The sequence below is a fragment of the Leptonotus elevatus genome, chromosome 11 (genome assembly GCF_054856555.1).
Source record: "Leptonotus elevatus isolate MCC_2025b chromosome 11, RoL_Lele_1.0, whole genome shotgun sequence".
Lineage (NCBI taxonomy): Eukaryota > Metazoa > Chordata > Actinopteri > Syngnathiformes > Syngnathidae > Leptonotus > Leptonotus elevatus.
Genome location: NC_141249.1, coordinates 20,641,089 through 20,658,195, shown reverse-complemented (window position 1 = coordinate 20,658,195; position 17,107 = coordinate 20,641,089). Strand labels below are relative to the sequence as shown.

General features: G+C 41.3%; 1 protein-coding gene and 1 long non-coding RNA gene across 2 annotated transcripts in view; both read right to left on the bottom strand.

The window, feature by feature from the left end:
- Window positions 1–393: 393 nt before the first annotated feature.
- On the bottom strand, window positions 394–2,394 carry sox14 (SRY-box transcription factor 14). Its single transcript, XM_086089921.1, has one exon. It carries the CDS (start codon window positions 1,690–1,692, stop codon window positions 919–921), a length of 774 nt encoding a protein of 257 aa, XP_085946047.1. The 5' UTR covers window positions 1,693–2,394; the 3' UTR covers window positions 394–918.
- Window positions 2,395–13,486: 11,092 nt separating this feature from the next.
- LOC147166404 (uncharacterized) overlaps window positions 13,487–17,107 on the bottom strand; it is an 86,121-nt gene continuing 82,500 nt past the window's right edge. The window contains exon 4 of the long non-coding RNA XR_015096531.1: window positions 13,487–13,935. This is a non-coding gene — a long non-coding RNA (uncharacterized LOC147166404). The remainder of the gene's footprint in view (window positions 13,936–17,107) is intronic.

Here is a 17,107-nt window from a genome sequence, read left to right as displayed (position 1 = left end):
TGATCGCTTCGTTTGAAGATGCCGCCTTTTTTGTTTATACTTTTTTTTTTTTTTGCACAGTTGTCAAACTCGCAGGCAAGTAAGTGCAAGACGATGTTTTGATGTTTGGATTTCTTCTTCATTTTTTTTTTTTTTTAAATCCACCTCCAGCAAGCTCCAGGGTTCTCCAAGCAGGCTTGCGAGGCCGCCAAACGGGTCCGACAGGCGCCCGTCCCGGGAGGCCTCCGCTCCTCTTCACCGCCGTCCCGGTTCCCACAAAGTTCAACTTCTTCTTTTTTTTTGTATGGAAAAAGCAGCTTTTATCAAATCACGTTTTTTGATTTTGATGTCTTTTTTTTTTTATTTTTTAATCTGAATTCTGAGGTTGAAGAATCGTTTTTTCCAAGCATGAAATGAGCCAGATTGTCTTTTTATTGGACTCTTCTTCTTCTCTTTGCTGCAAAGAGGTGCCAACCTTCTATAGATTACATGACATTTGATCTTTTTATTATTTTTTTGTCTTCCATAGAAAATACACATTCAAATTAAATTAGAAAATACAGGGGAAGAAAATGCCAACGTAAAACAATTAACCTTAACCGATAACCCGTATGTGCCAATTGAGGGGAGGGTAGTAATAATAATTAGTTGATCGATAATAATCAACACAAATCATCATTGAAATGTACACAATAAATAAAGTTAAAGGCCTCCTTATTCTGTTTTCTTCTTTTTTGTTTCTTCTGGCAGGCTGCCGTATATAAACATTTGACATTTCTTACAATCCACCCGTGGGGGAGAAAAAAAAGAAAAAAGGAGTCATTTCCGGTTCCCAGCGCGTGGTCTTATGTACATGCACGTCCCCCTCTCCCTCCAAAAAAGAAAAAAGAAAAAAAAAAGTCACTCTTGCTTTTTCGTTCTTTTTGGACATGCGCGTGCTTACATGGCGGCGGCGTGCGCGGACGAGTAGGGGTCAATCCCAGTCTTGCTCATACCTGGAAAGAGGATGTAGGCCACGGGCGGCTGCAAGCTGGACGCGGACCAGGCGCTGCAGTTACACGGCACCACGTAGCCCGGGTTCGTGGGCGACGGGTGCGTGTGCGTGTGCGGGTGCGCGTGCGGGTGCTGCGTGGGCGCGCAGCCCAGCGTGCCGAAGGCGCCCGCGCCGGCCTGGTAGCCGCCCAGCGACGAGTAGGGCACGCCGGCGGCGGCGGCCGCGGCCATGGCGTGCGGCAGGTCGGCCATTTTCTGGCCGAAGCCCGCCGCCGCCGCGTCCAGGAAGGACGAGTAAGGGGACACGGAAGTGGGCGGCAGGAAGGCGCGCGCCGCCGCCGCCGCCGCCACCGCCGCTTTGTCGCCGGAGCTCAGCAGCATTTCCGACGGCATCGGGAGGCCCTTCAGGTGCTCCGTGTCGCCCAGGTAGGGCAGCGGGAAGACGTAGCGGTCCTTCTTGAGCAGGTTCTTGGGCTTGCGCCGCGGCCGGTACTTGTAGTCCGGGTGCTCCTTCATGTGCTGCGCGCGCAGCCGCTTGGCCTCGTCGATGTAGGGCCGCTTCTCGGCCTCGGACAGCAGCTTCCACTCGGCGCCGAGGCGCTTGCTGATCTCGGAGTTGTGCATCTTGGGGTTCTCCTGGGCCATCTTCCGCCGCTGGCCCCGGGACCAGACCATGAAGGCGTTCATGGGCCTCTTGATGTGGTCGGCCGGCTTGGACATGACGCCTTAATTGTCGCGAGTGCACGGCGGCCGGCGCGGGAGGGAAAGGGGGTTGCTTGGAAAAGGGAAGGGGGGGAAAAAAAAAAAAGGGAAAGAAAAGTTATCTGGAGTTCACCTGCTGCCGGGAAGATGCGAGATAGGCTGCAGGCATGACACGCTCGCGTCTCAGGCGGCGAACAAAAAAAAAGAGAAAAAAGTGCCAAAAAGGAGAGAAGGCGCTGAAAATCCAAAGAGAGCGCGCGCAAAAAAGTCCGCGACTGCGAGCACGCACGTGGGAAGAAAAGAAGCAAGAATCCACAAAAAGGTGAAAGCAATAAAGTCTCTCCTTCCTTGCCTCCTTCTGTCCTCTTTCTCTCTCTCTTCTTCTTCTTTTTTGTTGTGGTGTTGTTCGCTCGCTCGCTCGCTCGTTTGCTCGCTGCTCGCTCGGTCGGTGCGCTCGTTGGTTCGCTCGCTCGCTTCTTCCGTGGAGCTGCACCACCTGGCGCGCCTTGCAAATGAGCGCGGAAAGCGGCAAGGAGCGAGCCAAAAGCGGCCCACTTCAAAGGCAGGGCTTGCTTAGGCGTTCTTGCACGCAACGTGACGTCACGCGCAGAGGTGCGGTGAGCTGCTGTGCGGCGGCGGAAGGAGACGACCTGCCTTGCTGACACCGATCAGCCCCCAGACGCACCTTCGTCCGACAATGCGCAATGGGCGTGCGCGTGCACTTTCGTGACGTCAAATTAGAACGCGAAGACCGCGACGACACAACTCGAGCGGTCGAAACAACAAAAAACTAACAAAAAACTAACAAAATATGATAATAATTTGATTAAATAAAAATAAAAAAAGGGATTTTTTTTTGAAAAATTATCCCCAATTTTTTTTATAATCCGATATGAAAAAGGACTTTCTCCACCCAAAAAAGAATAATTCAAAAATAATTATATAAAAAAATGGCAATACCACGACAAAAAATAGAAAAAAATATATTAAAAATATGAATGTCTTCCCAAATTTTATTAAATTCTATATTTAATTTTTTAAAGGACTCTCTCCACACACAAATAAATAAATAAATAAAATAAATATATATATATGGAAAGTAATTTCCCCCAAAATTTTACTAAAAAGATTAAAGGATATAAAACAAAAAAAAGCTATAATTTGAGTCAAAAAACTAATAATTAATGCAAAGTATGTGATTAATTTTCAAAAATCCCACTGAAATATTATGTCATACAAAAAAAATCCACAAAAATACATTACCATGCATCTTAAATTTTAAATAATTCTATCAAAAAATACAACAATGCGAAGAAAAATATGTAATAAATAAATAAATAAATAAAACATATGACACAAATTATAATAATTCCACCAAAAAATCATTTTGTTTGTCTAGTTTGGTATGATCTAGCTTTGATTGCAAAATATTGTAGCAACATTTTATAACATTGCAACAAAAAAATATTTATTTTACGATAAGCTTTGCATTTGTTTAATAAAAACGAATCTATCAAAAAGTATAAGCACGCCCAAAAACTAGAATAGGCCACAACACTCAACACAGTCACACAGAGAAAAAATCTAATTTTTCTTAAAAAGAAAGAAAGAAACCAAAAAAACATCAATAATCTGACCAAAAAGATAGAAAAAAATTGTCAGTAATAATACAAAGTGGTTTTTTTTGTGTGTGTGTGTGTTTTTTTTTTGCAGGGGAGCTAAGGGAGAAAAAAAAATCTGTCAAAAAATGTTTAGCCCAACTCAAACATCGTGCTCAGAATGTAACACTTCGATAAAAGTCAGACTGCACTTCACCTTCAAAGTAGCAATTACAGTAATTTCTCTTCATTGTCTGTCATCAAAGTTAACCTTTATATTTTAATGAGTACAAGACGGGCGTCATTACATGTCATTAAATGTCTTTCAAGGCGGCTATTAAGAGGCAACTACATGCAGGCAAGTGCAACCATGACAACAATTAGACACGCCCAAAACAATGATTGACTTGATGTTGAGGAGCCACCGGCAGATCGGCTGCATGCGTGCAAGACCAGAAGCCATTATAATAATAATAATAATAATAATAATAATTGCTGAGGGTGGTGCATGGGTGAGGAAAGAAGCCCCCGCAGGGGGCCACTGTGTGATACACGATACAAGACACTCACATCAAAAGCTGGTGCAAAAGCTGCAAGGAATCGAATTAATAATAATAATAATTACTGTAATAATAATATCCATATGTTGGGATTTCTCCCTCTCTTTCTCTGTCGTACCCCCCCCCCCCCTTCTCCTCCTCCTCTTCCTCTCTGCGCATGCGTCATCGCGCGTCAAGAAGCAGGAAGATTTCCAACATTTACTCGCTGGGGGGGGAATCATTAAAAAAAAAAATTCAAGGGAGGGGGGGATGAAGAAGATGAAGATGAAGAAAGGAACAGGGGAGAGAATCAGGCAGCGGGAAGGAGGCGACTTCGAGAAGCTCAGCAGCGCACCAGGTAAAATTATTTAAAACAAATATTCATAAAATATGTATTGCATGTCGGCGTAAAAACAAGACAGCGGGAATGAATGCTTTATTGTTATTATTATTATGGGTCTCAATTGGCTGTTCGTGATTGATAAGTTCCTCATCTGATGGGGATTTAGAGAATTAATACATTTTATGAATTTATACAAATAATAATTATTATAACTATAATAATAGATTTGCACCAGAATCATTTGACTAAGTTGTTTTATTGGACATTTCTACAATTTAATGCAACATATTTGAAATACGTAAGTTTATATTCATTCATAATTAAAAAAAAAAAAAAGCCAAATAAAAATGTTCTAATTAAAAAAATAGGTATCAGTGTTTACATTTTAATATGATGCAGTTTATTTTCTTTAAACTCATGTGGTTTAATCCATCTATCGATCCATTTGTCTATAAACACTACAAATAATTTAAAAAAAAGAAGTAAATATGCATTAAAAAAAATACATAATACATTTTAAAAACATAATTGCATTCTATATATTTTTTCTATCTATCTATCTATGGTCATGCAAGCAGATGATTACTTCAGCACTGCGCGTGCTCGTGGCGGCCTGCCTGCTGCCCGAGCGCGCACACGTGGAGGTTGCCTGTGCGTGTACGTGTCGCTCCCTTCCCGCCCGGCGTAACTGTCCGTGGTGCTGAAGCTCTTCACGTTCGCCAGACGTTCAACTTCAAGCCCCGCCCCGCCCACCCCGGCAGCCAACAATAACAAAACAATCGCCAGCTTTGAATGTTTTGCCTTCCTCTTAACGCCTCACTCCAATAATATCATCACCGTTTTTTCGTTTTTGTTGTTGTTGTAAAAGCTTATTTTTGTGTGCTCACGTGTAATTTGCTGAACACACACACCCACACCCACACACACACACCCTACACACACGCACACACACACGACGACGACGATTGTCTGATGAATCCTATTTGACGCAGCCGCAAAAGAAAGATGTAATTTTTTAGCTGATATTAAAAGTCTACACACCCTCGTTCAAATGCATTGTGATATGAAAAAAAAAAACATTCCAAACTTTTCCCACCCTTGATGTGACCTATCTAGAATAATATTTAAACTTTTCCAGAGGGGGAAATAGACAACTGAGATAATGTGGTTGCATAAATGTGCACACCCTCAGAGATAGAAAGTGGTTGCGTTCAGCTGAACCAATCACATCCCAAGCCATGTTCATCGGCAGTCAATGCACATCTGCTGCTATCTAAAGTGCCTCTGATTAACCTCAAATAGAGCTTAGCTGTTCTATTAGGCTTTTCATGCCCTTTTCCCAGAAGCCTGAAGGTGTTGCATCAACAATGACTGCTAATTTTGTGCTAACACTCTGATCTGTACAAGTCAAAATATATTTATATGTATACATTTTCAAACAGGGGAGTGTAAATCACTGAGATCATCTGGTTGCATAAGTGTGCACGCCCTCATAACTAGGAAGTGAGAATGCTCAGATGAACCAATCCCATTCAAAGTCATGTTAAATGGGAGCCAGTGCACACCTGCCACCATTTAGAGTGCCTGAGATTAACCCAAACAAAGTTCAGCTGCTCTTGTAGGCTTTTCTTGCCTTTTTTTGTGTGCTAACGTTGACTGCTAATTTTGTGCAAAATTAACAAACTTAATGTGAAACATGATAAAAAAAAGTTAGTTTCATTTAATCATTCTTATTTGTATAATAATGTTCCCATTCATTATTAAACTCCACCCTGTGCAAAGCTTAACTAATGGACGCACATTTATATGAGCGTTTATATATATATATTAAAAAATGTCAGGGGTTGTCGGGGGAGCGAGGGATGAGGGGAGGCAACGGTGATAAGAAAAGAACATCAAAGAGCGTGCGGGTCCAAACGGCCCACATTCTACTCCACAATTAGGATTAAAGGGGCCCGGCGGAGATCAGGTCTGATAAACGATCACAAAAGCCAAGACGATGTGACTCACCGCTGACCTTCATTAACAGAAAGAAATTCATTGGAGAAAAACAAGAAAAGAAGAAGCAGCCATGTCGCGCTAGCACCTTAACGCTATTACTCTTCCAATTAGAGTGAACCCTCGCTACAATGTGGTGCACCTTGTGGCCTCATCGCTATTTCGCAGATGGGCTTCTTTTTTTTTTTTTAGGTATGTTTGTGCAGCTGTTTAATCGGACTCAGATAAACGGAAGGCCTGACATCAATTATTATGGCAGGACGGGCTCAGTACCATTGCAACTTGTTGACATTTGCGAACAAAAATTCAAACTATAACTTCCTTTTACATTGCCTTTGACAGTCAAGAGTGTTAAAATGTAAAGTGGCAGCCAATACTTCATGAAACAATGAACTTGCAATGGAGCACAAAGAGACAATAGCGGCCTTTTGTTGGATTGAATGGTGCTGATTTATTAGTCTGTCATGTCTGACCTCGGCTAGTGATACCAACGCAAGGTGACTTATTGTGAAAAGGAAAAAAAAAAAAAGGAGGAAGGTCGTCAAAGAAATTTTCTTTTTGATGTTCATTAACTCATTCACTGCCATTGACGGCTGTAGACGTCAAAAATTAATTTGAACTATTTCTATTAGTTTAACATTTTTTTCCCCATTTTTGTTAACAAGAGCTTGAAAAACTAGAATTTTTAAAATTGTATTAGAACAGATATAAAATTTGTGATTAATCGTGAGTTAACTAGTGAAGTCATGCGATTAACAATTGTAATCACCTGACGGCCCTAAATTTTAATAATCTTAAAAAAAAGACTATAAAAATGAAAAAAAATATTAAAATTAGTTTTTTTAATTAAAAAAAGAAAAGTGTGCTAAAAATTAGGGGCGTCAGGCGATTAAAACTTTTAATCATAATTAATCGCATGACTTCACTAGTTAACTCACGATTAATCACAAATTTTATATCTGTTCTCAATGTACAATAATTTGTTTCTAGGTTTTCATACTCTTGTTAACAAAAGTGGAAAAAAAATGTTAACTAATAGAAATAGTTCAAAGGAATTTTAGACGTCTATAGCCGTCAATGGCAATGAATGAGTTAATGAAGATGCAACGTAATCTGCTCAAATTTGGCACGCTAAAACAACAACAACAAATATCTCTTTTCTTAACACGCAAAGTAAATACATTACACCGCTATGCTAATAATGCTAACGACACACTGTACAATTGTTCATCAAGCAAGAGGTTTTTCACTGAGCAACGTGAAATTTGGTTGACAAGAAAAGTCGCACAAAGTTATGCCCAAAAAAAGACAGGAAGTCTGTCCTATTGGTTGGAAGCAGCCATTTTAGAACCCCTTTAACCCTTTCCGGGTTGCAGTCAGTTTCAGACAGCAACATGAAATTTGGTAGACTTGTCTATCATGAGTAAACCCACAAAAGTCTGATATATTGCTTTGAAGCAACCATTATGGCGTCATTTCCCCCCCACTTATTTATACCTTTTTATGTTCTTTTTTTTTTTTTTAATGCTAGAGCACACAGAAGGCTTTTGATGCAGCCTCTGAACTGAAGAGAACACTTAAAGCAATGTTAGTAATTACAAAAACGGCCAGCAGGTGGCAGCAGAGTATAAGAGATCAACCAATGCCATGTTGCAAAAAGCTCATTTCCCCCTGTTTTCAACAGATTTGTGAATCATGATGAAACTTAGCGATAGTCTAATGCTAATTGCTGCAAAATGGAAACAGATAAAATAAAAATAAAATCCTGATGAAAGAAGAGACTCTAATCTTTCTTTTGGTAGCTTCCCTGTTTTTATAGCAATAGAACACAATGTTGTGTGGGCCTTGGATCAGTCAAAATACCATTAAAACAGCCGGGAGCGAAGGGGGTTGCTTCAGTGAAAATGGCTGGGAGTGAATGAGTTAAAGGTGCGGCCTTCTTATTTATTTTTAGAAAATTCAGTCCCTGCAGCTAGTTTCACACAGAAACATGAAATTTGGTAAAATTGTCTATCATGAGTCGACCAACAAAAAATGTCTCCAGAACTTAACACCCAAAAAGACACAGGAAGTCTCCCATGTTGGTTTGAAGCGGCCATCTTCAGCTCATTCCGAACCTTTTTCATGCATCTCTCCAATGTGAACTTATCCCCCGCCATTTTATCCGACTGCTACCAACTTTGAACCACGACACAAACGGGCGACGCAAATCTGTGACGAACGGGGGGCACTTTTTTTTTTGTCAATGCGTGTGGGCGGGGCATGGCGGCAAAGTTAAGGAAGCCGTTAACGAGCAGACTCACGGCAAAACGCAACTTTGCATTGCAATCCAAATGGATGGAAAATGTCAACAATCTCAAGTTGGGCGGGCACGTTATGACGCATGCGCATCGGTCATCGCCGTTTATTCACGCACTTGAAAGGAGGAAATGAAGCCCGAGTCAGAAAAGTGGAGGGGTGGACTGAGATGGAAAGTCTCCATTGTAGGATGTCAAACAATGGGGACCCCCCCCCCCCCCCCTCTATATATAATAACACACACACACACCGGGGGCCACCAACTCGTCTTCTCATTCCAGCGCGTGTGTAAGTGGAAATAGGCCCGGCAACAATTAATTTGAGAGTGAATTGAGGCGGGATCTATTACCCCTCTCTCTGCTTCTATTGCTCTAATGGAAAATCTATTTGGCTTGCCTTTTGTGTCCAATATAATTTAATGCCCCCTTTTATTAATGGCCTGAAATAATTACGGCAGGGGGCCCTTTTGTGATTCTCGAGTATGTTTCATTTAATTGTGTAATAAATGTCTAATCGGCGCCGCCATCTGAAGCCATTATGGGCGCTAAAATTAACAATTATGCCACAAATGTCTCGCTGAATGCGTTGTGTGTGGGGGGGGGGTGTCTATAGAAATGGCTGCTGATAACAAGACACATATAAATCATTCATGAGAATTTTCTCTCTCACGCACAAACGGAGTGAAAGATAGTGGATAGAAAGAGTGCAGGAAGAAAAGAGGAGGGGAAAAAAAAGAGTCCATTCAGAGAAGGGGATAGATTTGAGTCTTTTTTTTTTTTTTGCTTGCCCTTTTTTTGTGTGCTACTTTTTAAGTGATAGCTTTGGTTACAAACACCTGGCGGGGCCTCCGCCAAGGCTCCTGAGTTGCCCATAAGCCGCGTGGCGGGCGACCCGAGGCAATTAAAGAGGCGTCACACTCGCTCGGCCTGCAGGAATTGTTTTCTTTGCACTCATTTCATGGTGGGCCTGCCTCCGTCTTCATCATCACCGTCATCATCATCATCACCCCCCCTCCCTGACACTTTCGGGCTAATGTGCCGCCATTGGTCGCGGCGAATCTATTTCATATCAAAGTTCTTCTTATGGAGTCGCCAAGAATAAGAAGGGAAAAAAGTGGGTGGGGGAGGGGGGGTTATTTATCTGGCAGGCACCAGGGTGCAAAGATAATATTAGATGAAGCAGGATGAGGAAAATATTGTATGCTTATGAGAAAAAAAGTTGGAGGAAACTATCATGATAAACAATATTAAGACAAAAGTTTTTCTTTTTAAAACAAGAGATAAGTTGCTTAATTTTTTTCAACAAAAGTTACAACTTTGACAAAATTATATATGTATATATATATATATATATATATTAGGGGTGTGAATTGCCTAGTACCTGGCGATTCCATTCATATTACGATTCATGATGTTTAAAAATCGATTCGGCCACATATCGAATCAATTCGAGAATTGCGCGCTGTAATATCGCGATATATTGCCAAATCGATTTTTTCTAACACCCCTAATATATATATAGATGAAACATTCTCTGGTTAAAATGATTATTTTTACTTGGAAAGACTTTCTACTCAAAAATATACAAAGGAGAAAAAAAATGAGAAAATGGTTGTGCATTTTGCAAGAAAAAAAAAGAAGAAAAATTTCAGAAAAAAGTTGGCTGTAGTCTATATTGAGAAAAATATCACAGTCATTTACTTTCAGGGAAGTGGATTTGAGGGGGGAAGAAATCTGAAAAAAAAAGAAAATAAATTTCAATTTCCATTTTTTTCTTGAAAATACATTTTTACTCCAAAATATACAACAGGGGAAAAAAGATTGTGAGGGGAAAAAAGATTTTGAGGGAAAAAAAGATTTTTCAAAATAAAAATCTGTGTACTTTTCAAAATAAAAAGCATAAAACGACAAGAGTAACATTGTATTTCTGAGGTAAAGGTTTGACTCTTTGTGAGGAAAACGACAGTTAAAAAAAAAAGAAGCTTTATTCATATTTGTATATTTTTATTTAGGGAAAATATTTTAGAGCAAAAAACTAATCTCCTTATGAAAACATCCTTTTTTTTTTAAATATATTTGAAAGAAAAATTATACAAACTTTGCATTTACATGACTTAATACTCAGAATTGTACTAAAATGCATTTATTTTTTAGTAATACAAGTTTTTTTTTTGAAGAACAGCATAACCTGATGAGAATAAAGTTATATTTCAAGAAAAGTGTTTTTTTTTCTTGAAACACAAAGTTTCCTAGAAGAAGGATGATCCATTTGTTTGAAACTTTAATTCCCAAAATGTATCAAACTTTGTATTCAGACAGACAAGCGTTTTCACACGAAAAGTCTCTTCGTTGAACACGAGTGCCTTTTTTTGTCTAGAAAAAACGTGTCATTTATAGCAAATAAGTCACCGAGACGCCGGTCGGAAGTGTAAACAAAGACTCTCCTTCCTCCTCAATGCAGTGGGTGGTTTCAAAAAAACAAAAACAAATAAAACATCTTGATGCGATTTCACGCCGGCAAGCAAAGCAGACACGGCCGCTTGTGAAGAATTGATGACGGCTTCTTTCAGGAAGGACGGCGGTGAAATTGGCCGTGAAATGCGGCGCGTGGAATTGAATTTGTCCGAAGCGCCGGGCGGAAGAAGGTGCGAGGTGGCGCTGACAAAGACACTTTTGTCTTGTGCCACTTTGTGGGAAAAACACAGGCGCCATTTATAACTTTGACATATTGTTCCGGTCCAATTGGACACATTTGGACATTTTTGACCAGTGGCGGCTGGTCAACAGGGGGCGCTAGGACGCCGCCCTACCACGCGTTTGTCAACGTTCTACTTTTCTTCTTCTTCTTCTTTAGTCTACGTTATCACTTTATTGTCAAAACTCATAGAGAGCCCATCTGGGAGTACGCCGACAAAGCTTTCCATTCAGGCTCAATGTCTCGTTCGGGACACGGGTGAAGTTCTGCCGTAGGCGGGAATTGGGACTCCCAATATGTTTGGGTCTGCCATCGGACAGGCGTGATTAGTTGAGAGCTCCTCCTTTTCTCTTCACCCGAGTGTCCAAGACAAAGTCAGTTATCAAATTGCGGCCTTATGTTTGAGAAACATCAAACATCACCTGACTTCTGATTGGGGGGAAGGGGAAGGGGGGGGGCACTGAAGTCCCCCAGCAGAACCATTGAGTTTCCCAGCAGGCATGCGCTCCAGCACCCCCTACAAGGACTCGTCCCCCCCACCCAAAGGTGGTTCGTCCAGTGGGGTGAACCCAGGGCCAATATTTATGCCTACACCTGCTCGGCGCCTCTCACCATTGGCAGCCCCAAAGTGGAAGAGAGTCCAATTCCTCTCAAGGACTGCTACCAGAGCCCAAGCCCGACTATATCTATCGATATCAAATTTGAACAATATATTGCATGGCCTACTCATTTTTTTCCTTAAAAATATGGAAAAAAGTATTTCTTAAAAATGTAATTTTTTTCTCAAAAAAAATGGATATTTCCCCCTATATATATATATATATTAGGGGTGTTAGAAAAAAAATTGATTCGGCAATATATCGCGATATAACAGCGCGCAATTCCCGAATCGCTTTTTAAACGTCATTTTTTTATGGGAATATTCAACAAAACATCTTACTTAGGGTTAGTTAGGATTCACACATTAAGCATGGATGAATGTTACATTAACGGAACATTAAGCCTTTAATATTTGATTTCAGTGCTGTTCAAACATGAAACAGACTGCAACCTTTTTGTTAAATGCAGTGGCTCCGTTATAAGCCTGAATTTTCAGATAAATAAATACATTTTCATACAAATCTTACAGTGTACATGTACAAGTTTTACTGATTATTATTTTTTTTAATTTCAGTAAAAAATAAATGTAAAAAATCTGTTTATAGATTCGTATCAGGATTAATCGGTATCGAATCGAATTGTGACCCATGAATCGTGATACGAATTGAATCGCCAGGTACTAGGCAATTCACACCCCTAATATATATATATATATATATATATATATATATATATTCTCTCAAAAGTATGCACAAAAGAATCAAAAAAAGACACTTTTATTCTCAGCAGTTTGCAAATTTTCTTTAAAATTTACATCTTTTTACATTGACATTTAAAGATGTATTTTTATTTATTTATTTCAAAATGAAACCAGAGGACATTTTCAAGTGAAAACTGACAAAATAAGAAAATTTTTTTTCTCTCTCCCAAAAATATTTTTGTGGTCATTTCCACGGGTCCTTCAAAAATGATCGACGCTACACTTCAATTTTTGGGGTCTTATTTTGGCAACCCATGACATGAAGTCTCAGCATATTGTTCTTTGAATGCAATAAAGTTGCTTTCCGTGTCTTGTCTGCTCGTGACTGGTCGCAGCGCCACAATGAGCGCGCGCGCACGATAACGACACTCCAGTATCTTTATGACATTTAGTCACACACAGCGTTGCTCTTTGTCTTGCAGGAGAGCAAAAAGGCTATAATTGGAGCCATCATCTGCGGCTGAGAGGCTAAATGAGGGATCCCTCGACTCCGGGATTACCCTTTTTTTAATGTTTTTTTTTTTTTTTTTTTATTGGGAAGAACGTAGCCCCGCGCTAAGCCCCCGCCAGCGACACATACTCCTCCAGCGCGGCCCTCTTTCACGTCCAAATGTGTCCTGTCAGGGAGGCTTAGCGCAAATCTACATAATCCCCTTTCATCGCAATTAAAGATAGCAGTGAACAATAAAATTGCTTGCTCTCTGGTTTGTTTCGTGCGGCTTTGAGGCGGCCAAAGGTGACGCGCGGCTGACAACATGTCCAACTTTTTGCAGACGCGCGCGACAAATGAGCGCAAATGAGAGAATCGGAGCAAAAAGCGCGCACGCGGGGCTTGCTTAGAAAACGTTGGAAATCATTTTGTTTTATTATGCCTTGTATAAATACATGACACAGTAACTGTACGTTATATTTAAATGATGTGTTGCTAATATTGTATCTATAACAAACACATGTAATGCTAGACAAAACAATTAAGATGCGATGTTGCCATATTTATATTTCATGACATTTTACACGACACACAGAAAACAATAAAAACATCAATAGACCATCTTTTAAAAAAGGACTGAAAATGTTAGCTAACTACTAGCCAGTTCGTAGTTAGCTACCTAGCTAGTAGTTCATTGGTAGCTATTTAACTATTTCCCTAACCGCTTTTTAACTCAATAACATTTTTTCACATGACTGTAACTAAGCAAGATTCATAACTGACTTTGAGTCGCCTACCTGGCAAAATGGCCGCCCCCGTGACCGCCTCCTGTCTAGCAAACCTCCGGCGTCTTTTTTTGTGGCCTTTGACCGAGTGAAGAGCAGGATGAGTATTCACAGCCGCGATCCCGGTAATCCTCGGAATCTTCCGACGGGGCCAAACAAATCCAGAAGACCGTCGAAGACCATCACCAGGCCAGGCGTTTAAACCGGAGCGTTTTCCTGCCGAAAGTTGGAATCCATTGGATTGTCCATATCAGTGGAAAAAAAAAACATTTAGCAGCATATCCATAATGATTATCCTAAAAAAATAATAGTAAATGCTTCACAAAGTTGGTATTTGTTGGCTTTGGAGTGGTTCATAAAGCCTCAAACAGGAAGTAGACTCAAATACAGGAAGTCCTACCCGGGTTGTACCAAGTGCAAGTTTTCCAAGGGGGTGTTTTCTTCATTTTCAAACAAATGGTACTTCATTTAAAACTACTAATCAAGAAGTTGAAAAAGTGTTTTGATTGAACCTCTTTTGTCTGAGCTGGTATAACTTGCCACTTTAAATATTCCCCTCAAATGTTGTGCTTTTGATTTGCCTTTTTGTAAACATAATTGTGTTTATTTAATGCATTAAAGCCACCAAGGTGTCATCAAATGATATGTTTTGCTCCCCAAGGTCGGGCCATTGAGTCTGTTCTCATTGTGTGTGTTTCACATCTTGGTTTGTTTCAACTTTTTTTTTACTTCAGCTCGACTTTGCTGTGGTTGAAAGTTATTAAAAAAAAAAAGTCACGCAAGATGGAAACGCAGACAAAAACGCGCCCCCTCGTCACTTTTGTTCCTGTTGCAACTCGCCTCGCCGTCAACGTCTGGGAAGTATGCAGAAACAAGCAAGCTGGCCCTCGGCCAGCCAGGCAGCGCGCAATTATGAGCGTTATCGTAAATAACAATTTGAATGCCGCCAGACCCCTGCGAGGCAAAACGGAGGGAAAAGCTGAAGACGATGAGCGAGAGGCAGCTTGAGAACTGTCGGCGTTCCCACCACCACTTCTTACCTGTTGTTCTTCACAGAGGGTCATATGGTCATCTCGAAATAGCGTCAAATTGATGATCCAAAACAAACCGACGGAAAACAAGTCTCTCAGAGGCTGAAACCATGTACCTGCAATAATAGTAATAATAAACAAAAGCCAAAGAAGAATTCCAAACCTGCAAAATGAATCCTTTGCCGCTGCCAGTAAACCAAAGCCAGCGATGACTCCTGACCTTGATAAAAGGGACGCCGACGTCTCTTCAGCTTTGCGTTGGCGATAGCGCGTTAGCTTAGCATCTAATTATTGTTTAATAAGCTCCCCCTGGCTTGTTTGTCAACAGCGTGTCTCTTCTAATCTGGCCAGCGCCTGCAGGGCGGCGATAGCATCTTAAGCCTCTTGTTCCAGCAGCCTCGCCTCGCCTGGCCCGGCCCGAGCCCGCCAGCCACTACACTGGCCACTCGCTCATTTACAAGCGGGAGATAAACGGGCCGCCGTCCTTTTTAATCTGCTTGCTGCAACGCAATGCAACAACGGCGCGGGCCGCGGCCTTTGAACGCGCCCCGCGGCCTTTGCTTGAACGCAGCCCGCCGGGATTTGAGAGCGTTGGCCTCCATCACCTGTCACTCACGTGCAGAATGATGAGCATCCACTTAACGCGCCGTGGGGGGAAATGTGGCGCTCTGTTTACTTTCTATTCCAAAGCAAAGCGTGGCTAGCCTTGTTAGCTTAGCATCATAAGAAGGCATTACATTAGTATTTTTGGTTTTACTTACTCTTGATTATTATACAGAAAATACAAGCATCCTAACTTGGAGCAGACCAACGTTGACTTTTGACGGATTCAACGGACAATCCCGATAGCTTTAAGGCCTCACGTTAGCAGCATGACGTTTTATTTTCGGGGGGGGATTGAAGATTATTTTACAAAAAATAAAAGTTGACATCTTTCCTTGTCCATCGGCAGTCATTTAATAGCTTTATAGAAACAAACAGGATAAAATGCAACAGAATAGTTGTAACGCAGCAGGGTGGCTACGAAGGCAAGTTAGCATGGTTAGCTGAGAAAAGTTTTGAGAGATGCTAACACGAAAGCTTTCTCCTTTTTTTTTTATTTATGAGGGGAAATGATGGATAACAGTGTGAAAGCAGCTGCTACTTATCGCTGCAATATTTTGCTGTCAGTGTAGGAAAGCTATAAGCGTGGCGCTAGCATCATTAGTTAGCATAAGCACTTACGAGGCCTCATGTTAGTAGCGTAATTGTAGCATTTTGGTTAATTTACAGATACAGTATTACAAAAACATATCCTACCTTAGAGCAGACAAAAAAATGATTGATTGATTTATTTTGGAAAGATTTAATGGAACTTCAGAAGACAGGATTGTTTTTTGGCCTCAAATTAATAGCATAACATTAGCTTTTTTGATGATCTAAAGCTGATTTCAGGCTGATTTGACAGACTATGCGGGCCACGGGCCTCACATTCGTAGCACGACGTTAGCATTTTGATTATAGATTATTTGAGCATTTTTAGCTCGTTGTTGATTTTGTAGTAAACATTTTCCCTCTCACAACCAAGCTAACCCAAACCGGCTGCGCCATTGGAGGAAGGATCGACGACAGGAGCGAGGTGCTGGCCTTGTTAGCTTAGCATAAGGAGTAGTCCTCGCGTTACTAGCATAACGTTAGCACCCACATTAGTAGCATAATGTAAGTAGTTTTAGCGTTTTTTGCTTTAGCCTGGAACTGGAACCACAACAACAACAAGCTAAGACATTATTAAGCAAATATACAGTAAAGGACGGATGAGCTGCTTTTGGCATCTGGTGAAGCATGTTGCGGTTTGTTCTTCATTTTAAAAACAAATGGCGTCGCTGTTTGTACTCCTGTGTGGTCGCGGTGCAGAAGGGCGGGACAAGTGAATGATGTATCGCGCTCCCCGAGACAGATTGTCGTCGCGCCTGGCACAGATTAGTCACATGTGGCCTCTGAAGGAGGCTGCAAATTGCGGCCTCTCTTTAACACTGCCGATAAGGCGTTAAATGAAGGCAGGCGCCTTATCAGCGCGCCCGCTACCCATAAATCACCTCCCGCCGCCCAGCAAACTGCCGCTTTCTATCAGCGTCCTGGGGGCCCTTGCAACACAACCCGCCACCCGCCAACGCATCTCCCGACAATCGCCACAAAACGCGCTTTCGCCTCCTCATTCACACTCGGCTGCGTTATTAGGAACTCCGTTTGCGTGTGTGAGTGCGCTCGCTATCTCCCATTTAATCCGCACTAAAATAAAAAAAAACAAAAAGACACTTCACAGTCAATAAGAAGCACGAGTGGCCCTTTAATGGCAGAATCCTCATGAAAAACAAAAC

Coding starts and splice junctions, on each gene's coding strand:
- sox14 (XM_086089921.1), bottom strand. CDS start 1,692: ATGTCCAAGCCGGCCGACCACATCAAGAGGCCCATGAACGCCTTCATG.